At 62.5% G+C, this 13,823-nt stretch overlaps 1 protein-coding gene across 4 annotated transcripts in view; it reads left to right on the forward strand.

Annotated features, from left to right (window-relative positions):
* LOC121109775 (plectin-like) overlaps positions 1-13,823 on the forward strand; it is a 160,878-nt gene that overhangs the window by 14,352 nt on the left and 132,703 nt on the right. For all 4 annotated transcript variants that reach the window (XM_046935805.1, XM_040695628.2, XM_040695629.2 and 1 more), the window contains exon 2: positions 5,450-5,739. In XM_046935805.1, the coding sequence (XP_046791761.1) occupies positions 5,460-5,739 (280 nt within the window). In that variant the 5' untranslated portion in view covers positions 5,450-5,459. The remainder of the gene's footprint in view (positions 1-5,449; positions 5,740-13,823) is intronic.

A 13,823-nucleotide genomic window follows, 5' to 3' on the forward strand; every position in this document is an offset into this window, starting at 1 on the left:
GGGTGCTGTATGGGTGCTCTATGGGATATGGGTGCCCTATGGGTGCCCTATGGGTGCTGTATGGGATATGGGATCCCTATGTGTATCACAGACCCCAATCCCCCCCGCAGGCGCTGAGGCCATGGCTGAGCCGTGCCCTAAGGGGTGCGGGTGCCCTATGGGTGCTCTATGGGTGCTCTATGGGATATGGGTGCCCTATGGGTGCTCTATGGGATATGGGTGCCCTATGGGTGCCCTATGGGTGCTGTATGGGAGCTCTATGGGATATGGATGCTCTATGGGATCCCTATAGGTGCCCTATGGGTGCTGTATGGGATATGGGTGCCCTATGGGTGCTGTATGGGATATGGGTGCCCTATGGCTGCTCTATGGGATATGGTTGCGCTATGGGTGCTCTATGGGATATGGTTGCCCTATGGGTGCCCTATGGGTGCCCTATAGGGTATGGGTTCCCTATGGGTATCACCGCCCCCTGACCGACCCCAATCCCCCCCGCAGGCGCTGAGGCCATGGCTGAGCCGTGCCCTATGGGTGCCCTATGGGTGCCCTATGGGTGCCCTATGGGTGCTGTATGGGATATGGGTGCCCTATGGGAGCCCTACGGCTGCTCTATGGGATATGGGTGCCCTATGGCTGCTGTATGGGATATGGGTGCCCTATGGGTGCTCTATGGGTACTCTATGGGTGCTCTATGGGATATGGGTGCCCTATGGGTGCTGTATGGGATATGGGTGCCCTATGGGTGCTGTATGGGATATGGGTGCCCTATGGGAGCCCTATGGGTGCCCTATGGGTGATCTATGGGATATGGGTGCCCTATGGGTGCTGTATGGGATATGGGTGCTCTATGGGTGCCCTATGGGTGCCCTATGGGTGCTGTATGGGATATGGGTGCCCTATGGGTACTCTATGGGTGCCCTATGGGTGCCGTATGGGTGCTCTATGGGATATGGGTGCCCTATGGGTGCTGTATGGGATATGGGTGCACTATGGGAGCCCTATGGGTGCCGTATGGGTGCTCTATGGGATATGGGTGCCCTGTGGGTGCTCTATGGGATATGGGTGCTCTATGGGAGCCCTATGGGTGCCCTATGGGTGCTCTATGGGATATGGGTTCCCTATGGGTATCACAGCTGCTATGGGTGCCCTATGGGTGCCCTATGGGTGCTCTATGGGATATGGATGTCCTCTGGGTGCCCTATTGGAGCCCTGTGGGTGCCCTATGGGTGCTCTATGGGATATGGATGCCCTATGGGTGCCCTATGAGTACTCTATGGGTGCTCTATGGGATATGGGATCCCTATGGGTGCTGTATGGGATATGGGTGCCCTATGGGATCCGTATAGGTGCCCTATAGGATATGGGTTCCCTATGGGTATCACAGCCCCCTGACCGACCCCAATCCCCCCCGCAGGCGCTGAGGCCATGGCTGAGCCGTGCCCTATGGGGTGTGGGTGCCCTATGGGTGCCCTATGGCTGCTCTATGGGATATGGGTGCCCTATGGGTGCTCTATGGGGGCTGTATGGGTACTCTATTGGGTATGGGTGCCCTATGGTTGCTGTATGGGATATGGGTGCCCTATGGGTGCTGTATGGGATATGGATGTCCTATGGGTGCCCTATGGGAGCCCTATGGGATATGGATGCCCTATGGGTGCCCTATGGGTATTCTATGGGTGCTCTATGGGTGCTCTATGGGTGCTGTATGGGATATGGGTGCCCTATGGGTATTCTATGGGTATTCTATGGGTGCTCTATGGGTGCTGTATGGGATATGGGTGCCCTATGGGTGCTCTATGGGTGCTGTATGGGATATGGGTGCCCTATGGGTGCCCTATGGGTATTCTATGGGTGCCCTATGGGTGCTGTATGGGATATGGGAGCCCTATGAATGCTGTATGGGTGTTCTATGGGATATGGTGCCCTATGGGTACTCTATGGGTGCCCTATGGGTGCCCTATGGGTGCTCTATGGGATATGGGTGCCCTATGGGTGCTCTATGGGAGCCCTATGGGTGCCGTATGGGTGCTCTATGGGATATGGGTGCCCTATGGGTGCTGTATGGGATATGGGTACTCTATGGGTGCCCTATGGGTGCCCTATGGGTGCTCTATGGGATATGGGTGCCCTATGGGTGCTCTATGGGAGCCCTATGGGTGCCGTATGGGTGCTCTATGGGATATGGGTGCCCTATGGGTGCTGTATGGGATATGGGTGCTCTATGGGAGCCCTATGGATGCTCTATGGGTGCCCTATGGGGTATGGGTTCCCTATGGGTATCACAGCCCCCTGACCGACCCCAATCCCCCCGCAGGCGCTGAGGCCATGGCTGAGCCGTGCCCTATGGGGTGTGGGTGCCCTATGGGTGCCCTATGGGTGCTGTATGGGATATGGGAGCCCTATGGGTGCCCTATGGGTGCTGTATGGGATATGGGTGCCCTATGAGAGCCCTATGGATGCTCTATGGGTGCCATATGGTTGCCCTATGGTTGCCCTATGGGTGCTGTATGGGATATGGGTGCCCTATGGGTGCCCTATGGGTGCTCTATGGGATATGGTTGCCCTATGGGTGCCCTATGGGTTCTCTATGGGATATGGGTGCCCTATGGGTGCTGTATGGGATATGGGTGCTCTATGGTTGCCCTATGGGTGCTGTATGGGATATGGGTGCCCTATGGGTGCTCTATGGGTACTCTATGGGTGCTGTATGGGATATGGGATCCCTATGGGTGCTGTATGGGATATGGGTTCCCTATGTGTATCACAGCCCCCAATCCCCCCCGCAGGCGCTGAGGCCATGGCTGAGCCGTGCCCTATGGGGTGTGGGTGCCCTGTGGGTGCCCTATGGGTGCTGTATGGGATATGGATGTCCTATGGGTGCCCTATGGGTGCTCTATGGGATATGGGTGCCCTATGGGTGCTCTGTGGTTGCCCGATGGGTGCTCTATGGGTGCCCTATGGGATATGGGAGCCCTGTGGGTGCTGTATGGGATATGGGTGCCCTATGGGTGCCCTATGGGTGCCCTATTGGGGCCATATGGGTGCCCTATGGGATATGTGTACCCTATGGGTGCCCTACGGCTGCTCTATGGGATATGGGTGCCCTATGGGTGCTGTATGGGATATGGGTGCCCTATGGGTGCTCTATGGGTACTCTATGGGTGCTGTATGGGATATGGGATCCCTATGGGTGCTGTATGGGATATGGGATCCCTATGGGTGCTGTATGGGATATGGATGCCCTATGGGTGCCCTATGGGTATTCTATGGGTGCCCTATGGGTGCTGTATGGGATATGGGTGCCCTATGGGTGCTCTATGGGTGCCCTATGGGATATGGGTGCCCTATGGGTGCCCTATGGGCGCCCTATGGGTGCTGTATGGGATATGGGTGCCCTATGGGTGCCCTATGGGTACTCTATGTGATATGGATGTCCTATGGGTGCCCTATGGGAGCCCTATGGGTGCCCTATGGGTGCTGTATGGGATATGGGTGCCCTATGGGTGCCCTATGGGTACTCTATGGGATATGGGTGCCCTATGGGTGCTGTATGGGATATGGGTGCCCTATGGGTGCTCTATGGGTACTCTATGGGTGCTGTATGGGATATGGGTTCTCTATGTGTATCACAGCCCCCAATCCCCCCCGCAGGCGCTGAGGCCATGGCTGAGCCGTGCCCTATGGGGTGTGGGTGCCCTATGGGTGCCCTATGGGTGCTCTATGGGATATGGGTGCCCTATGGGTGCCCTATGGGTGCTCTATGGGATATGGGTGCCCTATGGGATCCCTATGGGTATCACAGCCCCCTGACCGACCCCAATCCCCCCCGCAGGCGCTGAGGCCATGGCTGAGCCGTGCCCTATGGGGTGTGGGTGCCCTATGGGTGCTCTATGGGTTCTCTATGGGATATGGGTTCCCTATGGGGTGTGGGTGCCCTATGGGTGCCCTATTGGTGCCCTATGGGTGCTCTATGTGTGCCCTATGGTTGCTCTATGGGATATGGGTGCCCTATGGGTGCCCTATGGGTGCTGTATGGGATATGGGATCCCTATGGGTGCTCTATGGGATATGGGTGCCCTATGGGTGCCCTATGGGTGCTCTATGGGATATGGGTGCCCTATGGGATCCCTATGGGTATCACAGCCCCCTGACCGACCCCAATCCCCCCGCAGGCGCTGAGGCCATGGCTGAGCCGTGCCCTATGGGGTGTGGGTGCCCTATGGGTGCTCTATGGGTTCTCTATGGGATATGGGTTCCCTATGGGGTGTGGGTGCCCTATGGGTGCCCTATTGGTGCCCTATGGGTGCTCTATGTGTGCCCTATGGTTGCTCTATGGGATATGGGTGCCCTATGGGTGCCCTATGGGTGCTGTATGGGATATGGGTGCCCTATGGGTGCTGTATGGGATATGGGTGCCCTATGGGATCCCTATGTGTATCACCGCCCCCTGACCGACCCCAATCCCCCCCGCAGGCGCTGAGGCCATGGCTGACCCGTGCCCTATGGGGTGTGGGTGCCCTATGGGTGCTCTATGGGATATGGGTTCCCTATGGGTGCCCTATGGTTGCTGTATGGGATATGGGTGCCCTATGGGATCCCTATGGGTATCACCGCCCCCTGACCGACCCCAATCCCCCCCGCAGGCGCTGAGCCATGGCTGAGCCGTGCCCTATGGGGTGTGGGTGCCCTATGGGTGCCCTATGGGTGCTGTATGGGATATGGGTGCCCTATGGGTGCTGTATGGGATATGGATGCCCTATGGGTGCCCTATGGGTATTCTATGGGTGCCCTATGGGTGCTGTATGGGATATGGGAGCCCTATGAATGCTGTATGGGTGCTCTATGGGATATGGTTGCCCTATGGGTGCCCTATGGTTGCCCTATGGGTGCTCTATGGGATATGGGCGCCCTATGGGTGCCCTAGGGGTGCTCTATGGGATATGGGTGCCCTATGGGTGCTGTATGGGATATGGATGCCCTATGGGTGCCCTATGGGTATTCTATGGGTGCCCTATGGGTGCTGTATGGGATATGGGAGCCCTATGAATGCTGTATGGGTGCTCTATGGGATATGGTTGCCCTATGGGTGCCCTATGGTTGCCCTATGGGTGCTCTATGGGATATGGGCGCCCTATGGGTGCCCTAGGGGTGCTCTATGGGATATGGGTGCCCTATGGGTGCTGTATGGGATATGGATGCCCTATGGGTGCCCTATGGGTATTCTATGGGTGCCCTATGGGTGCTGTATGGGATATGGGAGCCCTATGAATGCTGTATGGGTGCTCTATGGGATATGGTTGCCCTATGGGTGCCCTATGGTTGCCCTATGGGTGCTCTATGGGATATGGGAGCCCTATGGCTGCCCTATGGGTGCTGTATGGGATATGGGTGCCCTATGGGATCCCTATGGGTATCACAGCCCCCTGACCGACCCCAATCCCCCCCGCAGGCGCTGAGCCATGGCTGAGCCGTGCCCGGTTGACGTCGGTCCTCCCAGCGATGGCGGCGATGCCGTCGGAGGTCCCGGTGGCGCCGTGGGTGGTCCCGGTGACGCCGTGGGTGGTCCCGGTGGAGCCGTGGGTGGTCCCGGTGGCGCCGTGGGTGGTCCCGGTGGAGCCGTGGGGGACACTCTGCCGTGGAGAAGGGGGAAACGCCACCCGCGGGCGCAGCGCGGCGCCGCCATCAGCGGCAATGGGAGCGTCCCCGACCCCGCCGAGAGGGCCGTCATACGCATCGCAGGTACTATGGGGGGGGGATGGGGGGGGATGTGGGGGGGGATGGGGGAGGGGGGGGGGGGGATGGGGGGGGGCGATGGGGGCGCCGATGGGGGGGGGGATATGGGGGGGGAGGGGGGGGCGATGGGGGCGCCGATGGGGGGGGTGATGGGGGGGGATATGGGGGGGGAGGGGGGCGGGGGGGGTGATGGGGGGGGAGGGGGGGGGTGGGGGCGCCGATGGGGGGGGCGCGGATGGTGATGGGGGGGGATATGGGGGGGGAGGGGGGGAGGGGTGATGGGGGGGGGGGGGGGGCGATGGGGGGGGGCGATGGGGGCGTCGATGGGGGGGGCGTGGATGGTGATGGGGGGGGATATGGGGGGGGGGAGGGGGGCGATGGGGGCGCCGATGGGGGGGGAGGGGGGGGATATGGGGGGCGGGGGGGGGCGATGTGGGGGGCGATGGGGGCGCCGATGGGGGGGGTGTGGATGGTGATGGGGGGGCGCTGCTGTGGGGCACACAGTGCTGTGGGGCGCGGTGCTGTGGGGCACATGGACAGTGCTGTGGGGTGCACTGCTGTGGGTTGCGATGCTGTGGGGTGCGATGCTGTGGGGCACACAGCGCTGTGGGGTGCGGTGCTGTGGGGCGCATAGAAAGCACTGTGGGGTGCGGTGCTGTGGGGTGCGGTGCTGTGGGGCACACAGTGCTATGGACAGCTCTATGGGGTGTGATGATGTGGGGTGCGATGCTGTGGGGCACACAGCTCTATGGGGTGCAGTGCTGTGGGGTGCGCTGCTGTGGGGTGCAGTGCTGTGGGGCACAGAGCACTGTGGGGTGCAGTGCTGTGGGGTGCGGTGCTGTGGGGCATACAGCTCTATGGACCGCTCTATGGGGTGTGATGATGTGGGGTGCGGTGCTGTGGGGCACAGAGCGCTGTGGGGTGCGGTGCTGTGGGGTGCAGTGTTGTGGGGTGCGATGCTGTGGGGCGCATAGAAAGCACTGTGGGGTGCGGTGCTGTGGGGTGCGGTGCTGTGGGGCACACAGTGCTATGGACAGCTCTATGGGGTGTGATGATGTGGGGTGCGATGCTGTGGGGCACACAGCTCTATGGGGTGCAGTGCTGTGGGGTGCGCTGCTGTGGGGTGCAGTGCTGTGGGGCACAGAGCACTGTGGGGTGCAGTGCTGTGGGGTGCGGTGCTGTGGGGCATACAGCTCTATGGACCGCTCTATGGGGTGTGATGATGTGGGGTGCGGTGCTGTGGGGCACACAGCGCTGTGGGGTGCGGTGCTGTGGGGTACGGTGCTGTGGGGCACACAGTGCTGTGGGGTGCACTGCTGTGGGGCACATGGACAGTGATGTGGGGTGCGGTGCTGTGGGGTGAGGTGCTGTGGGGCACACAGTGCTGTGGGGTGCGGTGCTGTGGGGCACACAGCTCTATGGGGTGCGGTGTTGTGGGGTGTGGTGCTGTGGGGTGCAGTGCTGTGGGGCACACAGCTCTATGGGGTGCGGTGTTGTGGGGTGTGGTGCTGTGGGGTGCAGTGCTGTGGGGCACACAGCTCTATGGGGTGCGGTGCTGTGGGGCACACAGCTCTATGGACGGCTCTATGGGGTGCGGTGCTGTGGGGTGCGGTGCTGTGGGGCGCATAGAAAGCACTGTGGGGTGCGGTGCTGTGGGGTGCGGTGCTGTGGGGTGCGGTGCTGTGGGGTGCGGTGCTGTGGGGCACACAGCGCTATGGGGTGCAGTGCTGTGGGGTGCAGTGCTGTGGGGTGCAGTGCTGTGGGGCACACAGCGCTGTGGGGTGCAGTGCTGTGGGGTGAAGTGCTGTGGGGTGCAGTGCTGTGGGGCACACAGCACTGTGGGCAGTGTTATGGGGTGCAGTGCTGTGGGGTGCGGTGCTGTGGGGCACACAGTGCTATGGACGGCTCTATGGGGTGTGATGATGTGGGGTGCGGTGCTGTGGGGCACACAGCGCTGTGAGGTGCGGTGCTGTGGGGCACATGGACAGCTCTATGGGGTGCGATGCTGTGGGGCACACAGCTCTATGGACACTTCTATGGGGTGCAGTGCTGTGGGGTGCGGTGCTGTGGGGCACACAGCGCTGTGGGGCACACAGCTCTATGGACGGCTCTATGGGCTGCGGTGCTGTGGGGCACACAGTGCTGTGGGGTACGGTGCTGTGGGGCACACAGCTCTATGGACGGCTCTATGGGGTGCGGTGCTGTGGGGTGCGGTGTTGTGGGGCACACAGTGCTGTGGGGTGCGATGGTGTGGGGCACAGCTCTATGGACAGCTCTATGGGGTGCAGTGCTGTGGGGTGTGATGCTGTGGGGTGCAGTGCTGTGGGGCACACAGCGCTATGGGGTGCGGTGCTGTGGGGCACACAGTGCTGTGGGGTGCGGTGCTGTGGGGCACACAGCTCTATGGACAGCTCTATGGGGTGCGGTGCTGTGGGGCAATTGGACAGCTCTATGGGGTGCACTGCTTTGGGGTGCGGTGCTGTGGGGTGCAGTGCTGTGGGGCACACAGCTCTATGGACCGCTCTATGGGGTGTGATGCTGTGGGGTGCGGTGCTGTGGGGCACACAGTGCTATGGACGGCTCTATGGGGTGTGATGATGGGGGGTGTGGTGCTGTGGGGCAAAGAGCTCTGTGGGCAGCTCTATGGGGTGCGGTGCTGTGGGGCACACAGTTCTATGGGGTGCGGTGCTGTGGGGTGCAGTGCTGTGGGGCACAGCTCTATGGACAGCTCTATGGGGTGCGGCGCTGTGGGGCACAGCGCTGTGGGGCACATGGACGGCGCTATGGGTGTGATGCTGTGGGGCACAGCGCTGTGGGGCACATGGAGAGCGCTATTGGGGGGTGATGCTGTGGGGCACACACCTCTATGGGGCACATGGACAGTGCTGTGGGGCACAGTGCTGTGGGGCACAGCGCTGTGGGGCACATGGATGGCGCTGTGGGGTGCAGTGCTGTGGGGCAGAGCGCTGTGGGGCACAGGGATGGCCCTGTGAGGTGTGGGGTGGGCGCTATGGGGCACATGGACGGCGCTATGGGGCACATGGACAGCGCTATGGGGTGTGATGCTGTGGGGCACAGCGCTGTGGGGCTCAAGGATGGTGCTGTGGGGCACACGGTGCTATGGGGTGCGGTGCTGTGGGGCAGACGGTGCTATGGGGTGTGGGGCACAGCGCTGTGGGGCACATGGACAGCGTTATGGGGCACATGGAGAGTGCTATGGGGGGTGATGCTGTGGGGCACAGTGCTGTGGGACACATGGACAGCGCTATGGGGTGTGATGCTGTGGGGCACAGCGCTGTGGGGCACAAGGATGGTGCTGTGGGGCACACGGTGCTATGGGGTGTGGGGTGCAGTGCTGTGGGGCACATGGAGAGCGCTATGGGGGGTGATGCTGTGGGGCACAGCGCTGTGGGGCACAGCGCTGTGGGGCACATGGACAGCGCTATGGGGCACATGGACAGCGCTGTGGGGTGTGATGCTGTGGGGCACAGCGCTGTGGGGCACAGGGATGGCGCTGTGGGGCACAGTGGCAGCGCTATGGGGCACAGTGGCAGCACTATGGGGCGCAGTGACAGCGCTATGGGGCACAGGGGTGGCTCTGTGGGGCAGAAGGATGGCACTGTGGGGCCCAGGGATGGCTCTATGGGGCACAGCGGTGGTTCTATGGGGCACAGTGACAGCGCTATGGGGCACAGGGATGGCTCTATGGGGCACAGGGATGGCTCTGTGGGGCACAGCAGTGGTTCTGTGGGGCACAGTGGCAGCGCTATGGGGCACAGGGATGGCGCTATGGGCCACAGTGGCTGCGCTATGGGGCACAGGGATGGCGCTGTGGGACAGAATGGTGGCACTATGGGGCACAGTGGCAGCGCTATGGGGCACAGCGGTGGTTCTATGGGGCACAGGGAAGCCGCTATGGGGCACAGTGGCGGCGCTATGGGGCGCAGAGACAGCGCTATGGGGCACAGGGATGGCTCTATGGGGCACAGCGGTGGTGCTATGGGGCACAGTGGCAGCGCTATGGGGCACAGTGACGGCGCTATGGGGCACAGGGATGGCTCTGTGGGGCACAGCGGTGGTGCTATGGGGCACAGTGGCAGCGCTATGGGGCACAGTGGCAGCACTATGGGGCGCAGTGACAGCGCTATGGGGCACAGGGGTGGCTCTGTGGGGCAGAAGGATGGCACTGTGGGGCCCAGGGATGGCTCTATGGGGCACAGCGGTGGTTCTATGGGGCACAGTGACAGCGCTATGGGGCACAGGGATGGCTCTATGGGGCACAGGGATGGCTCTGTGGGGCACAGCAGTGGTTCTGTGGGGCACAGTGGCAGCGCTATGGGGCACAGGGATGGCGCTATGGGCCACAGTGGCTGCGCTATGGGGCACAGGGATGGCGCTGTGGGACAGAATGGTGGCACTATGGGGCACAGTGGCAGCGCTATGGGGCACAGCGGTGGTTCTATGGGGCACAGGGAAGCCGCTATGGGGCACAGTGGCGGCGCTATGGGGCGCAGAGACAGCGCTATGGGGCACAGGGATGGCTCTATGGGGCACAGCGGTGGTGCTATGGGGCACAGTGGCAGCGCTATGGGGCACAGTGACGGCGCTATGGGGCACAGGGATGGCTCTGTGGGGCACAGCGGTGGTGCTATGGGGCACAGTGGCAGCGCTATGGGGCACAGTGGCAGCACTATGGGGCGCAGTGACAGCACTATGGGGCACAGGGATGGCTCTATGGGGCACAGCGGTGGTGCTATGGGGCGCAGTGGCAGCGCTATGGGGCACAGCGGTGGTTCTATGGGGCACAGGGATGGCGCTATGGGGCACAGTGACGGCGCTATGGGGCACAGGGATGGCTCTATGGGGCACAGTGGCAGCGCTATGGGGCACAGTGGCAGCACTATGGGGCGCAGTGACAGCACTATGGGGCACAGCGGTGGTGCTATGGGGCACAGCGGTGGTGCTATGGGGCGCAGAGACAGCGCTATGGGGCACAGGGATGGCTCTATGGGGCACAGCGGTGGTGCTATGGGGCACAGTGGCAGCGCTATGGGGCGCAGTGGCGGCGCTATGGGGCACAGTGACGGCGCTATGGGGCACAGGGATGGCTCTATGGGGCACAGTGGCAGCGCTATGGGGCACAGTGGCAGCACTATGGGGCGCAGTGACAGCACTATGGGGCACAGCGGTGGTGCTATGGGGCACAGCGGTGGTGCTATGGGGCGCAGTGGCAGCGCTATGGGGCACAGCGGTGGCTCTATGGGGCACAGCGGTGGCTCTATGGGGCACAGTGGCAGCGCTATGGGGCACAGTGACAGCGCTATAGGGCACAGGGGTCTCGCTATGGGGCCCAGGGATGGCTCTATGGGGCACAGGGACAGCGCTATGGGGCACAGGGATGGCTCTATGGGGCACAGCGGCAGCGCTATGGGGCACAGGGATGGCTCTATGGGGCACAGTGGCAGCGCTATGGGGCACAGGGATGGCTCTATGGGGCACAGTGGCGGCGCTATGGGGCGCAGTGGCAGTGCTATGGGGCACAGGGATGGCTCTATGAGGCGCAGTGAAAGTGCTATGGGGCGCAGTGACAGTGCTATGGGGCACAGGGGTGGCTCTGTAGGGCAGAATGGTGGCACTATGGGGCCCAGTGGTGGCGCTATGGGGCACAGGGATGGCTCTATGGGGCACAGTGGCAGCGCTATGGGGAGCAGTGGCAGTGCTATGGGGCACAGGGATGGCTCTATGGGGCACAGCGGTGGCTCTATGGGGCACAGGGATGGCTCTATGGGGCACAGCGGTGGTGCTATGGGGCACAGTGGCAGCGCTATGGGGCACAGTGGCAGCGCTATGGGGCACAGTGGCGGCGCTATGGGGCACAGTGGCAGCGCTATGGGGCACAGTGACGGCGCTATGGGGCACAGGGATGGCTCTATGGGGCACAGCGGTGGTGCTATGGGGCACAGTGGCAGCGCTATGGGGCACAGTGGCAGCACTATGGGGCGCAGTGACAGCACTATGGGGCACAGTGATGGCTCTATGGGGCACAGCGGTGGTGCTATGGGGCGCAGTGGCAGCGCTATGGGGCACAGCGGTGGCTCTATGGGGCACAGTGGCAGCGCTATGGGGCACAGTGACAGCGCTATGGGGCACAGGGGTCTCGCTATGGGGCCCAGGGATGGCTCTATGGGGCACAGGGACAGCGCTATGGGGCACAGGGATGGCTCTATGGGGCACAGCGGCAGCGCTATGGGGCACAGGGATGGCTCTATGGGGCACAGTGGCGGCGCTATGGGGCGCAGTGGCAGTGCTATGGGGCACAGGGATGGCTCTATGGGGCACAGCGGTGGTGCTATGGGGCACAGTGGCAGCGCTATGGGGCGCAGTGCCAGCGCTATGGGGCACAGTGGCAGCGCTATGGGGCACAGTGCCGGCGCTATGGGGCACAGGGATGGCGCTATGGGGCACAGGGATGGCTCTATGGGGCGCAGTGGCGGCGCTATGGGGCGCAGTGACAGCGCTATGGGGCACAGTGGCAGCGCTATGGGGCTCAGTGACAGCGCTATGGGGCACAGTGACAGCGCTATGGGGCACAGCGACGTCCGGAGGTGACACATTGGTGTCCCCCGGCGGTGTCACGTGACCTCATCACACATTGATGTCCCCGGCGGAGTCACGTGACGCTGTCACAGCGCCCCCCCCTTCGGTGGTGTCACGTGACCTCATCGCATATTGGTGTCCCCGGCGGTATCACGTGACCTCATCGCACATCGGTGTCCCCGGCGGTGTCACGTGACGCTGTCACAGCGCCCCCCCTCCCCCCCCCCCTTCGGTGGTGTCACGTGACCTCATCGCATATTGGTGTCCCCCCGGCGGTGTCACGTGACCTCATCGCATATTGGTGTCCCCCGGCGGTATCACGTGACTTTATCACACGTTGGTCCCCCCGGCGGTGTCACGTGACGCTGTCACAGCCCCCACCCCCCAAACCCGGTGGTGTCACGTGACCTCATCGCATATTGGTATCCCCCGTTGGTGTCACGTGATCTCATCACACATTGATGTCCCCGGCGGAGTCACGTGACGCTGTCACAGCGCCCCCCCTTCGGTGGTGTCACGTGACCTCATCGCATATTGGTGTCCCCGGCGGTATCACGTGACCTCATCGCACATCGGTGTCCCCGGCGGTGTCACGTGACGTTGTCACAGTGCCGCCCCCCCCCCCCCCCCCCCAAAAAACCCGGTGGTGTCACGTGACCTCATCAGGCATCCGTGTGCCCCGGCGGTGTCACGTGACGCTGTCACAGCGCTGTTCCCGGGCGGTGTCACGTGACCTCGTCGCACATTGGTGTCCCCGGCGGTGTCACGTGACGCTGTCACAGCGCCCCCTCCCCCGTTGGTGTCACGTGACCTCATCGCACGTTGGTTTCCCCCGGCGGTGTCACGTGACGTTATCACACATCGGTGTCCCCGGCGGTGTCACGTGACGTTGTCACAGTGCCGGGCCCCCCCCCCCCCCCCCCCCCGGTGGTGTCACGTGACTCTGTCACACATTGGTGTCCCCCCCGGCGGTGTCACGTGACTCTGTCACACATTGGTGTCCCTCCCCGGGGGGGGGGGGTTGGAACACAGCGATGGGGACACCGAAGGGGGGGGGGGTCAGCTCGGTGACGTCATTGGTGACGTCATTGGGGACCCCCTGTGGGCTCATCCTTTGGGGACATCAGTGGGGACACTCCTTAAGGACACCCTATGGGGACAGCATTGGGGACATCAGTGGGGACATCAGTTTGGTGACGTCATCAGCATTGGGGACAACATTGGGGACGTCAGTGGGGACATCAGTGGGGGCATTGGGGACATTGGGGACATCATTGGGGCATTGGGGATATCAGTGGGGAACCCCATTGGGGACAGCAGTGGGGACACTCCTTAAGGACACCCCATGGGGACACCATTGGGGACATCAGTGGGGACATTGGGGACATCATTGGGGGCATTGGGGACATCAGTGGGGACATTGAGGGCATTGGGGACATCATTGGGGGCATTGGGGACACCATTGGGGGCATTGGGGACATCAGTGGGGACAT

The sequence above is a fragment of the Gallus gallus genome, chromosome 2, assembly GCF_016699485.2.
Source record: "Gallus gallus isolate bGalGal1 chromosome 2, bGalGal1.mat.broiler.GRCg7b, whole genome shotgun sequence".
NCBI classification, from domain to species: domain Eukaryota; kingdom Metazoa; phylum Chordata; class Aves; order Galliformes; family Phasianidae; genus Gallus; species Gallus gallus.